This window comes from Myxocyprinus asiaticus, chromosome 22 (genome assembly GCF_019703515.2).
Source record: "Myxocyprinus asiaticus isolate MX2 ecotype Aquarium Trade chromosome 22, UBuf_Myxa_2, whole genome shotgun sequence".
NCBI classification, from domain to species: domain Eukaryota; kingdom Metazoa; phylum Chordata; class Actinopteri; order Cypriniformes; family Catostomidae; genus Myxocyprinus; species Myxocyprinus asiaticus.
Window position 1 is genome coordinate 39,845,750 of NC_059365.1, and position 13,688 is coordinate 39,859,437.

The window sequence follows — 13,688 nt, forward strand, 5'->3', positions numbered from 1 at the left end:
ATATATATATATATATATATATATATCAGTATATACACACTATAAAATGTTCATAATCAAGTAATTAGAATTTAGATGGGGAAATGTGCTTAATTGTCACTATCCAAACAATGGAAACAAAACTTTGTCACAAAAATTGGCTTAATTCTATTTACACTATATATATATACACACACACACACACACACACAGACAGACAGACAGACGTGTATATACAGTATTTTTATTTTTATGTGAAATGGACATTTCTTGCTGGACCTGTAAAATTACACACTGTTAGGAACTTTCAATTTCTTTATTTTAATAATTTTAGTTTGATTCTGCCAAAAACATAAGGATGAGTATGATGAAGTCATCTGGTCTTGTGATTTTGTTCCACTCCATGCAGGAATAAATGAGGTGCAAATGAAGACCAGTTCTTTCTTTTTTTTTTTTTTTTTTTAACAGGATAATAACTGCTTACTAGTGACTTTAAGAGGTGACGCTGCAGTTTAATGAGACTTCAAATGTTTTTAAAGCTTCAAACTGTGCGTTCATCACATCAGGACCAGTTTAGTAGTTCCAAATCATTGCAAAGAAAAGTTGCATGTGTCAGTTGTTCTGAGTGAAACTGGAAGTGAACGTCTGCTGACAAAGCGCATCGGTACTCTAATAAGTGAGTGGTGGATGCAGTTAAGTCTTTTGTGAAGAGCAGCTTTGGCCAATGAACATTTAGGCTGCCGGCACAGAGAGCCAGTTTACAAAAACATATGATCAGCTCTCTCATGCTGTGATGCTGTGAATAATAAAACAGGAGGAGAAATAAGTGTTTTCAACTCTATCACAGACTGTCTCACACACACAGATACCACATGCTCTCAACTCAAATTCATGAACGATGTACAGTGTATTATTTAATGTGCACTTTTTATGAAGACTTTCCAGGCTTTTTTTAGCTGAATGATCTGCATTTCTTGTATAAACTGAACACTGTTGTTATGTAAAGGACAAATAGTACATATTAAAACACATCTGAGAAACTGATTGTTGCTAATGTTGCTTTTTGTTTGCAGTACAGTAGTGATAGACATGTATTGGTCCGGCCAATAAAACGGCCAATAATTGCCCAATTTGAAATTAACTGCCTGCTTAACGTATTAAAAAGTGGTATGGCAAGCTGAATTGACTTCAATTTTTACTAGTTTAAATGCTAATTCTTGATAAATACTACTAGTGGAAATGCAAATTTGTAATATCAGTAATTAGGTTTGCACTAGTATAAACATTATTTTCTTTATATCAAAATAACATTACTCAGAAATACACATTCTTGATGTAAAAAAATAAATAATTTTAACTAGTAAAAAGCATAACTAAGAATTTTTACTAGTAGAATTTCAAAATGATCTGTCATTCACTCCTGTTCGAAATGCAATTACAGATATCTTTAATACATTTCTTAATAGTTCAAAGTCCAAATGCTCACATCAGCTATGTATTTTTTATGAGTAAAAATTATCTATTTTTATATCAATTATTACATTGTTACTAGTGCAAATGAGTTGCAACTAGTAAAAATGCATAATTTTCCACATTGCTGATATGTGAAATTGCTAATAACTAGTAAGAAATTAATTATAGATATCTGTAATTGTGCTTTGAACAGGAGGGAATGACAGATCAAAGTAAAAATGCAGTTACAGAAAACTGTAATAATGTTTTTACTAGTTGAAATTCCATTTTTGATACCAAGAATGGGTATTTTCATAATGTCATAATTTTTTTATATCAAGAATCAACATTTTTACTAGTGCAAACATAATTGCTGATAGCAAAAATTTTCATTTTCACTAGTAATTTCTATTGCTGATATCAAGAATAAGCATTTATATAGTGAAAATTGAAAGATAGATATCTATAATTAATTTCCTGCACATGATTAAATTCTTAAATTTTGCTTTTCAAAGATTTGGGGACATTTTGTGTAAACATTTTGTAAATTAAGTGTTCGTGTAATTCCCATAAATTTGCCATCATTGAATTGTATTATTATTATTGTTATAATATAGGACATCAGCCATCCTGCTCTCTCGATATCAGTATTGGCCATTTAAAAACCCATATCGGTTGATCTCTACTGCAGGGTTCTCATGTAGCTTTAAAGAAAAATTAAATGGTCTTAAACATTATACACACATTTTTGCCAAATACTTACATGTCAATTGTAATTTTTTTCAAAAAGTTTAAAAAAGACTATAGGCTTCTTACATATGCCTATACCTGTGTTCTTTGGTATGATTAACAAATTAACAATATTTTAACAATCTGAAAGCACAAATTCTAGTCTTTTTCAGACAGATTTGTCCTCTCTTCGCTTCTATTTTCTTTGCCTTCCTCCTTTTAGTCTCATCCCTAATGCCTTAAAGTCTGCAGTTCTTTTCAAATGTCTTTCTTTCATGCCTTCCATTGCCTTCTTGCCTTAGACGTCTTTCCATCTTCCAGTCCATCTTCCTTCGTGTTCATCTCTGGGCAGCCTCTTCGAGTGGGGTGATCTCTGGCATGCTCAGACTTCGCCCCTTCCTGGTGCGCATGGCGGTCGCCACCTGCTCCGTTGCCTCCTCGTCTTCATCAGACCACGTGTTCTCCTCTTGCAGGTTGTTGCGGGAACCACCAAAGGTTCCCTTCCTGCGGTTCAGGGTGCGGAACTTGGATCGGAATGTGACAAAGGAAAGGCTCTTACTTCGCTGTTTCTCCCAACGGTTTGCCCGATCCTGGAGTTCTGCATCTCCCTGAATCTCATCCAGACAGTTTTGCAGGGCACTCCGGAACAGCTTTGGAACTTCATGCACATCTGGCTCAATCTCTGACACTAGTTTCCGGAACCTTTGCAAAATTGAGATTGAAGATAAATGAGATATATTGCAGTGATAGGCCAACCCGGTCTCAAGTACTATGATGTCGTCAAGTCATAAACATAGTATGAGATGGCGAAATCGTAAGAAATCATACGTGTTGGTCTCTTCAGACCTTTTCATACAAGCCAAATTGCATGATATCTTATGAATTTGCCATCTCGTACAAATTATTTCGAGTTGTCTTGAGACTATGTTGCATCCATACAACTCCAAAGTTCTCTTGTTGAGCTGTCATGTCACTCACCTCTGGCAAAACTTTATGGCACACCATCAGACCTCATTGGTCAATGTACCTACCTGACAATAACAGGACCACACTGTTGGGGTGGGATTTGGGCACACAGGTCTTGCAGGTCCAGAACATCTCCTGGTGTGAGCTCGTAGGGTACTCGAGGCTGAGGTCCGGCCAGCCAGCTGTAATCTGCAGAGGAAGAGTTGCGACGCCTACGGATCTCTGTTTCCTTCTCCAGCCTGATACGTTCGGTTCGTTTCACCATGGCACCCAGCTCCAACATCAATGTGTTGGTCACCAGCTCCCCTGGAGTACGTTGGCCAGGGACCTTTGGCTCCAGGGAGAAAACAACAGACCAGGGAAACATCTGTAAGGGTGAGAAGAAGGAACGAAAGAAGTTAAATCAGAAGAGCTCGGAAGAACTCCTGAAGTTTAGAGCTGCCAAGAGTAAATTCTGAGGACTGATCAGACATGGACTGGATAGAGAAGCTCTCACTACAGCGATGGACAGATAAGCTCATTACCATTTTGTGTTGTTAAGTTTAGGTAGTAACACTGAGCCTTCTTAATAGTTGGCAGGCAAGATAATACCAAAAGAATGGACTTCAATCTACCATTATAAATTTTAGAGACCACGTCTCTCTGACTAAACATTCGACTACATTGGTGAGCACAGTTAGATGGTGCACCAGTGCAACACCAAATCAAGCTAAAAACAAGCAGCATTGCCAAACATATTTTTAACAGCAAGTTTAAACATGGTCCATTGTATCTAACATTGGTCACACCGTGCAGGTATTTGTACCCAAATAGTCTGGGGTGTAGTTTGAATAATTCTCCAAACAGCAGCACATTGCTAGAACACCATTTGTACTGGAATACATGACTGTCTATGTAGGGTTCAAATAGTATACACCACAAGTGCAAGATAATAGACATTACCTTTTAGATGTGAGAGTTGGAAGTTTTCAGATGTCAAAAGTATATTCCTGTTTTATTGTCAAATGTGTTCGAACAATAGAGGTAGATCCAATTTATAAAAAACCCAAATCCAGGGTTTGGTTGCCACACAGAGTACTCCAGATGAGACAGTTCTCCTGCTTGGCGTTGTACACACTATTATGTGCCTGTAATCCTTTATAAATATACAAGCTGGTATTTAGATATCTGATTAGCTTGACACACACTGCATATGTAACTGACCTCCTACTCATCCTCTGGGACTGACAGCACTTCATGTCATAGTGCACAATATATATATATATATATATATATATATATATATATATATATATATATATATTAGTTTTTCAGTTTCAAATCATTCAAAAAGAAATCAGTCAAAAAAACTGATTTCATTCTGATCACACACATTTTTTTATGAAACATGAAAAGGGAAATCTGGAATTACTGCAAACACTACTATCAAGACATGTTTGAACATTTTTATTGACATTTTCTGTGTCCTGATAAACTCTCATTACCACAACACAAAAAACCTGGGCCAAAATGGTTAAAAACAAAATGTTTTTTTTTTTTTCCAAAAAATCTAAATTGGTTTTAACGTGACGTAAAGATTTATTTGAGGCTCTAGAAAAATGATTCATTGTGTATCAAATATATATATATATATATATATATAGCTTGTAACTGGACATAATGCAACTTACCAGCCAATTTCATACTTTTTCACCCTTTTTTTGCAAATCAACCCAAACAGTATGTAGCTATGATGATACTAAGTGCTTTTCATATTCACACAGTCAAATAGTTTCAATGTTGGCGGAGTTACTGTTTTGTTATAGCATTATATTGTTTTGTTTCTTTACAAGTACAGCAGTTATGAAATTTCTATTGATGCTTTTTAAGTAACTCTGAGTCACTGTTGTAACCACCATAACTTGATAAACAATAGATCTGATTGACATTTTAGGCATATACGAATCTCTCAATGAAACCTTAGATAGGGTTAGGTTAGGACCTTTAATGAAATAACAGGCTCCTCACTTTCACTGCTTTATTTTGTTTGAAACTGTGAGTCTTGGTCATGCATTAAGATGTTACATAACTCACTATATGTGCTCATGCTGGCTTATTCATTGTGTATCTGTATCTGTCCATCTGTGTTTTGATCAGTCCAAAAGATGTGGAGTTAATTGCAGGTGCTATTAGTGTTTCCAGTCTATTCAGCACTTATTGCATGTGTGTGATCATGGATTACACTGCGGCCATAAACGCTTCTGAGAAACAAGGGCCAGTAGCAGTTGGGGTAATCTGATTACAGTATATACTGTTTATGCTGGTGTTAGACCAGTGAGAGTGACCAGTAGTGTTACCTAATGCATGATGAATACCTGTAACAAGTTGCTTATAAATTCTAATGTTCAAATGAAAGGGAAAGATTAGAACTGTTGACAGAATTGATAAGGAAGACTGACTTGCTAATGAACTTCATCTGTGTAGAGTTTATTTTAAGTGGTTATATGGGATTTCTCCTTGAAGTGTCTTAAACTAGCTATGTAATAATGTAAAAAAAAAAACAAATAAAAAAATAAAAATAAATTGTGGGATGCGTTTATGTATTGGATAAATGTAACCAAAAGGCCTTATGCATTACTATATTGCAATGTATAAGGATTGTGTTAATAATTGTTTTTTTTAAACTAACTTAATCCTTTTTAAAATATTTTTTTTTATTTAAAATAAAATAAATAATACATTTATTGGTTCTTTTTTCAGTTAATAGATTTAAAAATATTTTAATTAATTAATTAATTATTAATAGTTAATAATTCATTAATAATTATTAAAAACATACTAGACTCCACTTGCACCGCTAGTTGGTTGGTTACCTCCTAAATCCCCGCCTTTTTCTGATGACGTCAACGACCTCCACGTCTCGTGTCAAATCAAGCTCGGGCAGTTCTGAGGTGCGTGAGACACGGCGGCCGCGTGCGTTCTGTTTTGACCGTATAAAATAACGACAGTCAGGAAAAACCGTTAAACGGTCAAACTCCTTAGACATAAAGATTGATCGTCATCTAATAATAGTAAACGAAATTTAGGGCATCGGTATCGTTTTATTCTACACAAAATAACTCGGAAAATAGACCCGGTAAGTGATGCCACGTTGTTTCATTTCTTTGCCTTGTGTCTTATAGGCTTTTGGTCTGTTTTTATCTTTCATGAAGATTTCTACAAGTAATATAAACAACATATTTTTTTACTGCAATCTTTAAGCAGCCTGCAAACTAGCGCAATTATATTCTCTTCGCACCTACCGAAATTACTAATCCTACTATCGCGAAGGCTGAAACTCATGAATTTGAATTAGAAAGGTTTCTGCAGCGTCAAGTCACGTAAGCTAATTAATATTCATAAGCGTAGCCTTAACCATAGTAGGGTTAGTAAGTTCTCTCATTTAAAACGCCTGTAACAATCTTGCATCAGTAAATAGAATTTGAATATTGTACACGTAAGGTAAGCCTGTTAGATGGAAGTATAAACATATTTTCATGCATTTAACATGGTAATCAACCTAGCCTGGCGTCAGCTGTATTTGAAAGCTTTATCTTTGATGCTTTGTAATGTTTATGAAGGTACATGCACACCCAGTATGGATAGACCTGAGCAGGATCTTTTCAAATTCACAGTTCACAAAAAAGATTCATGGGCCGGATTTTCCTCATTCCTCTCTTTCAGCAATGCTGCACAAATGTAAACAGAGCACTTGCCCTTTAAATATGGGTGTACTTAACTCTAGATTTGACATTTCAGTAGGCAAACTTTTGCTTTATTTGACGTTTTTAGAGAAATTATGCAGAAGTTCCTCTAAGGTTGTGTTTTGGCTGCAGAAGTCCCCTGAGAGTGTTTCCATGAACACACAGACAAAAACACACCTACTCAAACACTGTGGTTTTCAGACTTATATAAAGATGCGGATGCACTGATTCATTTTTCCTTTTGTCCATTAGTAAATGTTATAAATATGTGAACTGATATTTCTGGTCTGAAACAAGTACAGACAGCTGATAGCTTCTTGCCTGAGGCAGTAAACAGGATCCTTGTGAACAACAACTCAAGTCAAAGTTCAGGGCTGTTTGCAACACTATTCTCATGTTCTCTGTGTCTCTTCTCTCCCAGCATTGGAAGATGACCAGTGTGCATCCCGGTCGATCTCTCTGAAGCATCATTTAGTGGTCTGTAAGTGTGTGTGACGATGAGCTGGGCCGGGGAAGACTGGACCGTGGGTCTGAGCGGTCAGGTCCTGCGGAATGTGCAACAGCTTCAGTCTCAGAATGAGAAGCTAAATAAGGAAAGACAGCAGAGACAACTGCAGCTGGATAACTCAGAGGCAGCTCTGCACAAACAGAAACAGAAGGTAGGTAATGACACTCTTATTGCGAGATTTTTACAGCAGCACTCAAGCAATGCAAAAGACTGTCTGTGATGACACCAAAGCTTTTGAGCACAAGTTGGCCGATAGTTGGAGCGTGGCTGTTCTCTGGTTGTGTTGCAGTTGTTTATGTAGTATTTATGTTGTATACATTTTTTGAATACATTGTGATGGGTGCATAATTCACCCTCTTGACGCAAGGGTGTTGTGGGCGATTGCCTGTGTATTTTTTATTTTTTTGGCTTCTAGGGTTTTCTGGGTGGTTGCTAACTGGCCCAAGTCAACAGGACCCACCCTCCGGTCTCTATGATATAGAGCGCAATAGTCTCCACCCACTTTTTAGCCATTTTGGTTCCAGTCCAGATGTATTTATGCCATAAATTTTTTCCATAGGTATTTCATAAAATCCTTCATAAAAGAAACAAATCAACCAGCTCTGAGGTGAATCTCAACATTACAAACTTTGTTTTGAAGCAAAAAATCTGACAAAAAGACAAAGGTACAGGACTGTGTACTCAACATCTTTCATGAGGGAATGAACTACAATCCCATGAAACATTGTGAATGATGTAATCGAATTAAAGCTGGAGTGCGTAATTTCTGCGCCAGTAGCGCCACCGAACGGAATTGCAAAAATTAACGTTTGTTTTCAAAGAGCTTTCTGAATACGCCCCCGTCTGCTGTTGATCAAACAAACAGATAGTTCCACCCCCAGCTCACGCCATTGGTTGAGTCAATGTTATTGTGTCGATAAACAAACAGGGATTTTCATAGTGCCACAGGGACACAGTGTTTACAGTTTTCGAGAAAATTAACCTACAAATGGCTTACTTATAGTTGTCTCTGCATATATAGCTGGGATAAGAGAAAGTATTTTAACACAGTAAAAGTCACTCAGAAATAAAAACAATTATTGATTTAAACTTGATTATACATATAGTAGGGCTGAACGATTAAAATCACGATATGACCCAGTGTGATTTTCAAACCGTGAGGGCTGCGATTTAATGACATTAATAAATAGTCTCAATGCGCTGTGCTGCGCCTATGTGCACGGCTGTTTTGTCTGTAGTGTGTAGTGCTTTCTTAAATACATGTATAAGGGATCATTGTATTACACATGTGGTTTCAGAGTGGTTCTGTGCTCCATACATACAAACTCTATCTGCTGCCCTGAATGACAGATGTGCTCTGAGTTCAGTTAGGTGTGCTAATGTGCACTGAGCGCATTATTTAAAGCGCCCCAGATTTACTTTAACTGCACATTTGCGTAATTTCACATACCACTTTCTTTGGCCTCTACAGTTTACTATACACATTTAAAATAACCGGATTCACTTACAAACAATATTTGTAAGTGTATTTTAAAATATTCATAATTATACAAATATATAAGTAGTTTGAGAGTGTAGAATCGATTGCGCCGTTGAAGTGGGCGGTCGCTGCAGAGCTCTTTTGGTGCCCTTTGTTTGCTGTAGTTTTCAGATTGTTTGGTCTTTCTCTGCAGGATCATGGGTAGTGTAGTTCTTCGCCAGAAATGCTGCTTTTTTTATACGTTGAAATTACACAGACTGATGGCTTCAGCAGAAGCATATACCATCGATTAATCACCTCAGAGCTCCCGGTAGGTCTGTCTTTTAAAGGTTTGAAGTTAACGTTTAAAATCAGTTCCCCTATGGAACAAAATATGAGTTTTTTACTGCCGGAACCAGACTGACATGCTCTGTTCTGGTCCGTAGATATGGCCCTCGTTCAGTATAAATCTATGGGATTTTTTTCACCTGTTTTATAATCCACAAGACAAAACTTGGTGGTCTGATCACATAGAAAAGTAATAACGCACCTCTGCTCAACAAAAAGCATGATTTGACGTATCATTTGTGTATGTTTTGTAAACGGTACAGGACGAGTTATGCGGCAAAGTTTAATAAAAGTTTGTTCAAATTCCTAACCTTAAGTAAGTATGAGCAATAATAATTGTGATGCTTACCTTAAAAAACACCACTAACTAAGTTATTGGCTGAGTATCTGATGGGTTTGAAAGTGCCAATGACTTCTAAATGGCAACATTTATAAATGCCAGACATTTATAATCGCAGATTTTGAAGGTGCTGAAAATTGACCGTTAATATGCCTAGTCCACAGGTTTATTTGTGGGGCGTTGTGGACAGATTATAGGACAGTATTTTTATGTTTTCTTTGTGGTGGGGTGTCTGACAGACAATGGATTGCTTCAATAAATAGTTGCAGAATAAAAAAATGACGGGAGCCGTAAAATACTTTTGAATGCAGAGCAATGATCGCACTGCACAAGCACTGCGGTAACGGTAAAGCGTGATGCGCATAATAGTTTTGTGCCCTATGTTGGAGCGTCTCTTATTATATACCTTCTATTTATTATCTTTATATTTATCAGTTTTCCTGTTATAGGGCTGGGCATAGCATACATATATCCTTAAGAAATGCGTCCACTAACGTGTTCAGTTGTGATATATGATATCACTTTTTTTGCAATCGTGCTGTTGAATTTGCAAATAGTCGTAAAACCGGTTAACCACGTTTTTTTTTTTCGGACTGTAATCTAACCATCAAAAGCGCAGAATGTGGCATCCCTAGTAGTGGTTAAGTCTCAGAGATGGGAATTGGAACTGGTTCGATTCCTGCAAGAAGCTAGTTATGTGCCAATCAGTACTGAAAAAGCACTAAACCCCAGGTTACTCCACATAATATGTTAATGGCACTGTTAACATTGTGTGAAAGTTGCGAATAGAAGGCCCACTGAGCCTGGTTGTGTGGAGGTAAGATTCTACGTAGCTCTTCTTAAACAAATTGATTAGTCAGTCACTGTGACTTGTGTCTCTTTGTACTTCAGTTTTTCTGTTGTCATCCTCTCGCCTCTCTCTCTCTCTCTCTCTCTCTCTCTCTCTCTCTCTCTCTCTCTCTCTCTCTCTCTGTCAGTATGAGGACATGCGTTTGGAGCTGGCTGCGCTTCAGAGGGAGCTGGGAGGAGTGCGTGAGGCAGCGCATGCAGATATGCAGGCCAGAGAGCGTCTGGTTCATGAGGTGCAGGTCAAAACGAGTCAAGTGCACTCACTGGAGGGCCAACTCGAATCTGCCAAAAACCTGACACAAAGCCTCACACAGGAGATCAAGCAGTGAGACACACACCCCTGTCCTTTTACATACCAAACTGAACCACATCATGTAGGGCTGTGTTGATACACTGAATAAAGGTGCACTCAGTAACTTTTGTCTTTGTGTCATCTTGGACTTACACTGACACCTAGTGGTTTGGATGCAGCATCATTTAAAATCAATAGTTTTCAGTTTCAGATGCCATTGTGGAAATGTAGTATTCACAGTCAGCCATGATTACTTTAATCAATGAGTGAAAGTGTCAAATAACAGGACGGTTACTGAGATTAAGCGAGTAGTATTCGGCTGGTCATGTGATTCTAACATGGCAGCCCCCATGTGCGGACCCTCTCCATGAAGAATAAAACGGCTTTTATACAGTTACTGATATGACTGGAGTCTTCATTTTAATGTGAGTGCTCATGATTTCATACATATATTGCAAAATTACAATGCATGTCTTTAGGAGTTAAACATTTTTAATGAGGAAAAAAAATACTGAGTGCACCTTTGATTGATTAATCATGATTCTATTACTCAAGGTATTTCACAAATACTCTAGATCCTTGCATTTGTGTTGAAGTATCTTCAATTCATAAAGAACCAGGTCAACTAATCAAGCACAAACCCTGGAACATGTGGGGTGATTGAAAATTGAACAAAACCAACAGCACTATATGTTAGCAGATTAATAGCAGATTTCATCCTCTAATATTTGAGCTGCATTCAATTTACTGGACCGTGCTTTGAGCCACTGTACCAATTTAATAAGTTTGTCAGTTAAAAAGTGATCCAGTTCTAATATCGTCATATATTCGGTAATGTTTATGAAGTAATTTGCTATACCCAGCTATAAGATCTTTTATTAAAGTTGAAGTTGTAGAGTAGATTAGATTTGTTTCAACATAACATCAACAAATGCCGGGACTACCTGTTTTTCTGATGAGATGTTTGGTAAACCTGTGTGGAAATGATTATTAGTTTTTTAGGGCTGTCAAAATTAATGTTACTTTTTTAAATGCAGTTAACGCATTTATTCACACACGCAGGCACACCCACAGCCTATATCAGAAAGTTATGGAGGAAGACTGTATTTATGGGCATTTTATTTATAAATAAAACCTTCTTGATTCAATATTTTAATCGACTCGATAGCCCTATTATTTTTACAGTTCTTTTTGGTGCTGCTAGTGGAATAGAAATGACACAATATGCCTTTTATAACAATGAAACTCCCTCTTGTACAGTTAAAACTATGGGAAATGTATTCTGTTGCTAAATTGACCCATCACTGTCTACGGCCACATTCACACAGCAGCAGAATATGGTTGTCAGTCCTGTATTTGAGTGTTTAATACAGTTAGGTTCACACACAGGTCGGTTATTTACGAGAGTGACAATCGCATTCTATAACCGAACTGACACCCGCAAATTTTCAGGACTCAACCGCATTTTCAGCAAACCCATTCTGTGTGAAGGGAACCACACTGGACAACTAGTTGTTAGTCACTTCATATAATGTGAAAGCCACGCTGCACTGTACACACACGTTACATGTTAATCATGAGGGGTTTCGTTAACTCAGAGACTGAAATATGAGCTGCGTGTCATCCGAACCTTCAGCCGCTGCATTTCACTGAAGCTTCTCGCCAATGCTGCTCTCTTAACTCAGTTAAAAATCATTCAAACTGCTGTTGGTTAATTATGATCTTATGAATGAACTTGTGCCTCATTTGGACTTGTTTATTTAATAACGCGTTGTCAATTGTGATAAGGCATTTCGGTGTTATGGATGTCGCCATCTTTGATATTTATTTAGTTACTGTCACTATTTACAGCTGTCATAATACGGGCTTGATTTCGGTTGTTCATTCATATAGACAATATTCTAGCCGCTACTGTAAGATGTTGTATGAACAGGACATTTCAAAACTCACAACTATAAGTAAATAAGGTTGTCAATCCCAAACACTTACTGTGTGAACATAGCCGAAATTTCTCTCTCTCTCTGTAGGCTTGAGGCCGAGCTGGAGAAGCTGCAGAAGGGAAATGGCTCTGGGGACTCCATGTTGTTTTCCACACCTTGTTGGAACATGAGCTCTCCCTGTGACCACAATGGTACTGTCCCTCACTCTGTCGTGTTTGGGTTTCCTCACTTTTACTGTCTGCATTCATATCATATTTTCTCCCACAGTTTTTTATTTTTATTTGACTTTCTATTCTCGCAGTGTCCCTCTGCAAAGATTACAAAATATCCCCTGATAAACTAGGGCAAACACACTGAAGGTCCCTAAAGACTGATTGCTCAGTACAATATGTGATTATATTCTCTCTCTCTATGTGTGTGTGTGTGTGTGTGTGTGTCACTGTTTTTATAACCTGTTTGAACTCTGCAGGTGGTTTCAGAGTGGAGAGTGAAAACAAATCGCAGCATGTCAGAGTAAGTTATGCTGACACGCTTTTAAGAGCAGAGACCTGTTGCTTTAATTTATCAGTAGTTGGTTATACTAACAAGATTAGTTTTTTTTTTTTAAATACACTTCCAGATAATGACTTGTTTGTCTTCTGTTTGTAGCAGCAGCTGCAGTTTGGAGACATACCCAAGCCCTCAGTGAGCAGGGCATCCTCCCCGTTTCCACAGCAACCACATAATTCCCCACCTCTTCGGCGGCATGTCCGCCAAGCAGAACCATCCACCCCCTCTTCTGTGTTTCCATGGGAACGTGAGGATGTGCGGTCTTCTCCCAAAGGACGACCAGCTTCCTGTGTTTCCTCCAGTGATATCATAATGAAGAACAATGACTCCGGGATAGAAGAAGCTTTGAGGAAAGAAATAGATGGTGAGCTGCTCCACACAACATTGGGGTAGCAAGGGTTTTGCATGGTTGAAAAACTGAATTTTAATCAGAAAACAAGTCTATAATTAGTCAGTTGGTCAGTTATTTGTTTAGTTAGATGTTTGGTTGGTTAGTTTATTGGTTATTCAGTTAGTTGTTTTGTTTGTTAGTTGTTTGGTTGGTTGTTTAGTCAG

The 13,688-nt window shown here is 37.5% G+C and overlaps 2 protein-coding genes across 4 annotated transcripts in view; one reads left to right on the forward strand and one right to left on the reverse strand.

The window, feature by feature from the left end:
• Nucleotides 1–209: 209 nt before the first annotated feature.
• Nucleotides 210–4,227, reverse strand: LOC127412880 (protein RD3-like). The gene is made up of 3 exons (XM_051649573.1): nucleotides 4,069–4,227; nucleotides 3,192–3,493; nucleotides 210–2,862 (listed from the first exon to the last, which is right to left on the reverse strand). The coding sequence occupies exons 2-3, from the start codon at nucleotides 3,491–3,493 to the stop codon at nucleotides 2,499–2,501; spliced, it is 666 nt and encodes a 221-aa protein (XP_051505533.1). The 5' UTR covers nucleotides 4,069–4,227; the 3' UTR covers nucleotides 210–2,498.
• Nucleotides 4,228–6,050: 1,823 nt separating this feature from the next.
• LOC127413018 (centromere protein F-like) overlaps nucleotides 6,051–13,688 on the forward strand; it is a 37,095-nt gene continuing 29,457 nt past the window's right edge. For 2 of the 3 annotated variants that reach the window (XM_051649799.1, XM_051649801.1), the window contains exons 1-6: nucleotides 6,051–6,241; nucleotides 7,270–7,507; nucleotides 10,481–10,677; nucleotides 12,672–12,775; nucleotides 13,054–13,097; nucleotides 13,233–13,497. In XM_051649799.1, coding sequence (XP_051505759.1) covers nucleotides 7,346–7,507; nucleotides 10,481–10,677; nucleotides 12,672–12,775; nucleotides 13,054–13,097; nucleotides 13,233–13,497 — 772 coding nt within the window. In that variant the 5' untranslated portion in view covers nucleotides 6,051–6,241; nucleotides 7,270–7,345. The remainder of the gene's footprint in view (nucleotides 6,242–7,269; nucleotides 7,508–10,480; nucleotides 10,678–12,671; nucleotides 12,776–13,053; nucleotides 13,098–13,232; nucleotides 13,498–13,688) is intronic. The other variant, XM_051649800.1, reaches the window with a different exon arrangement.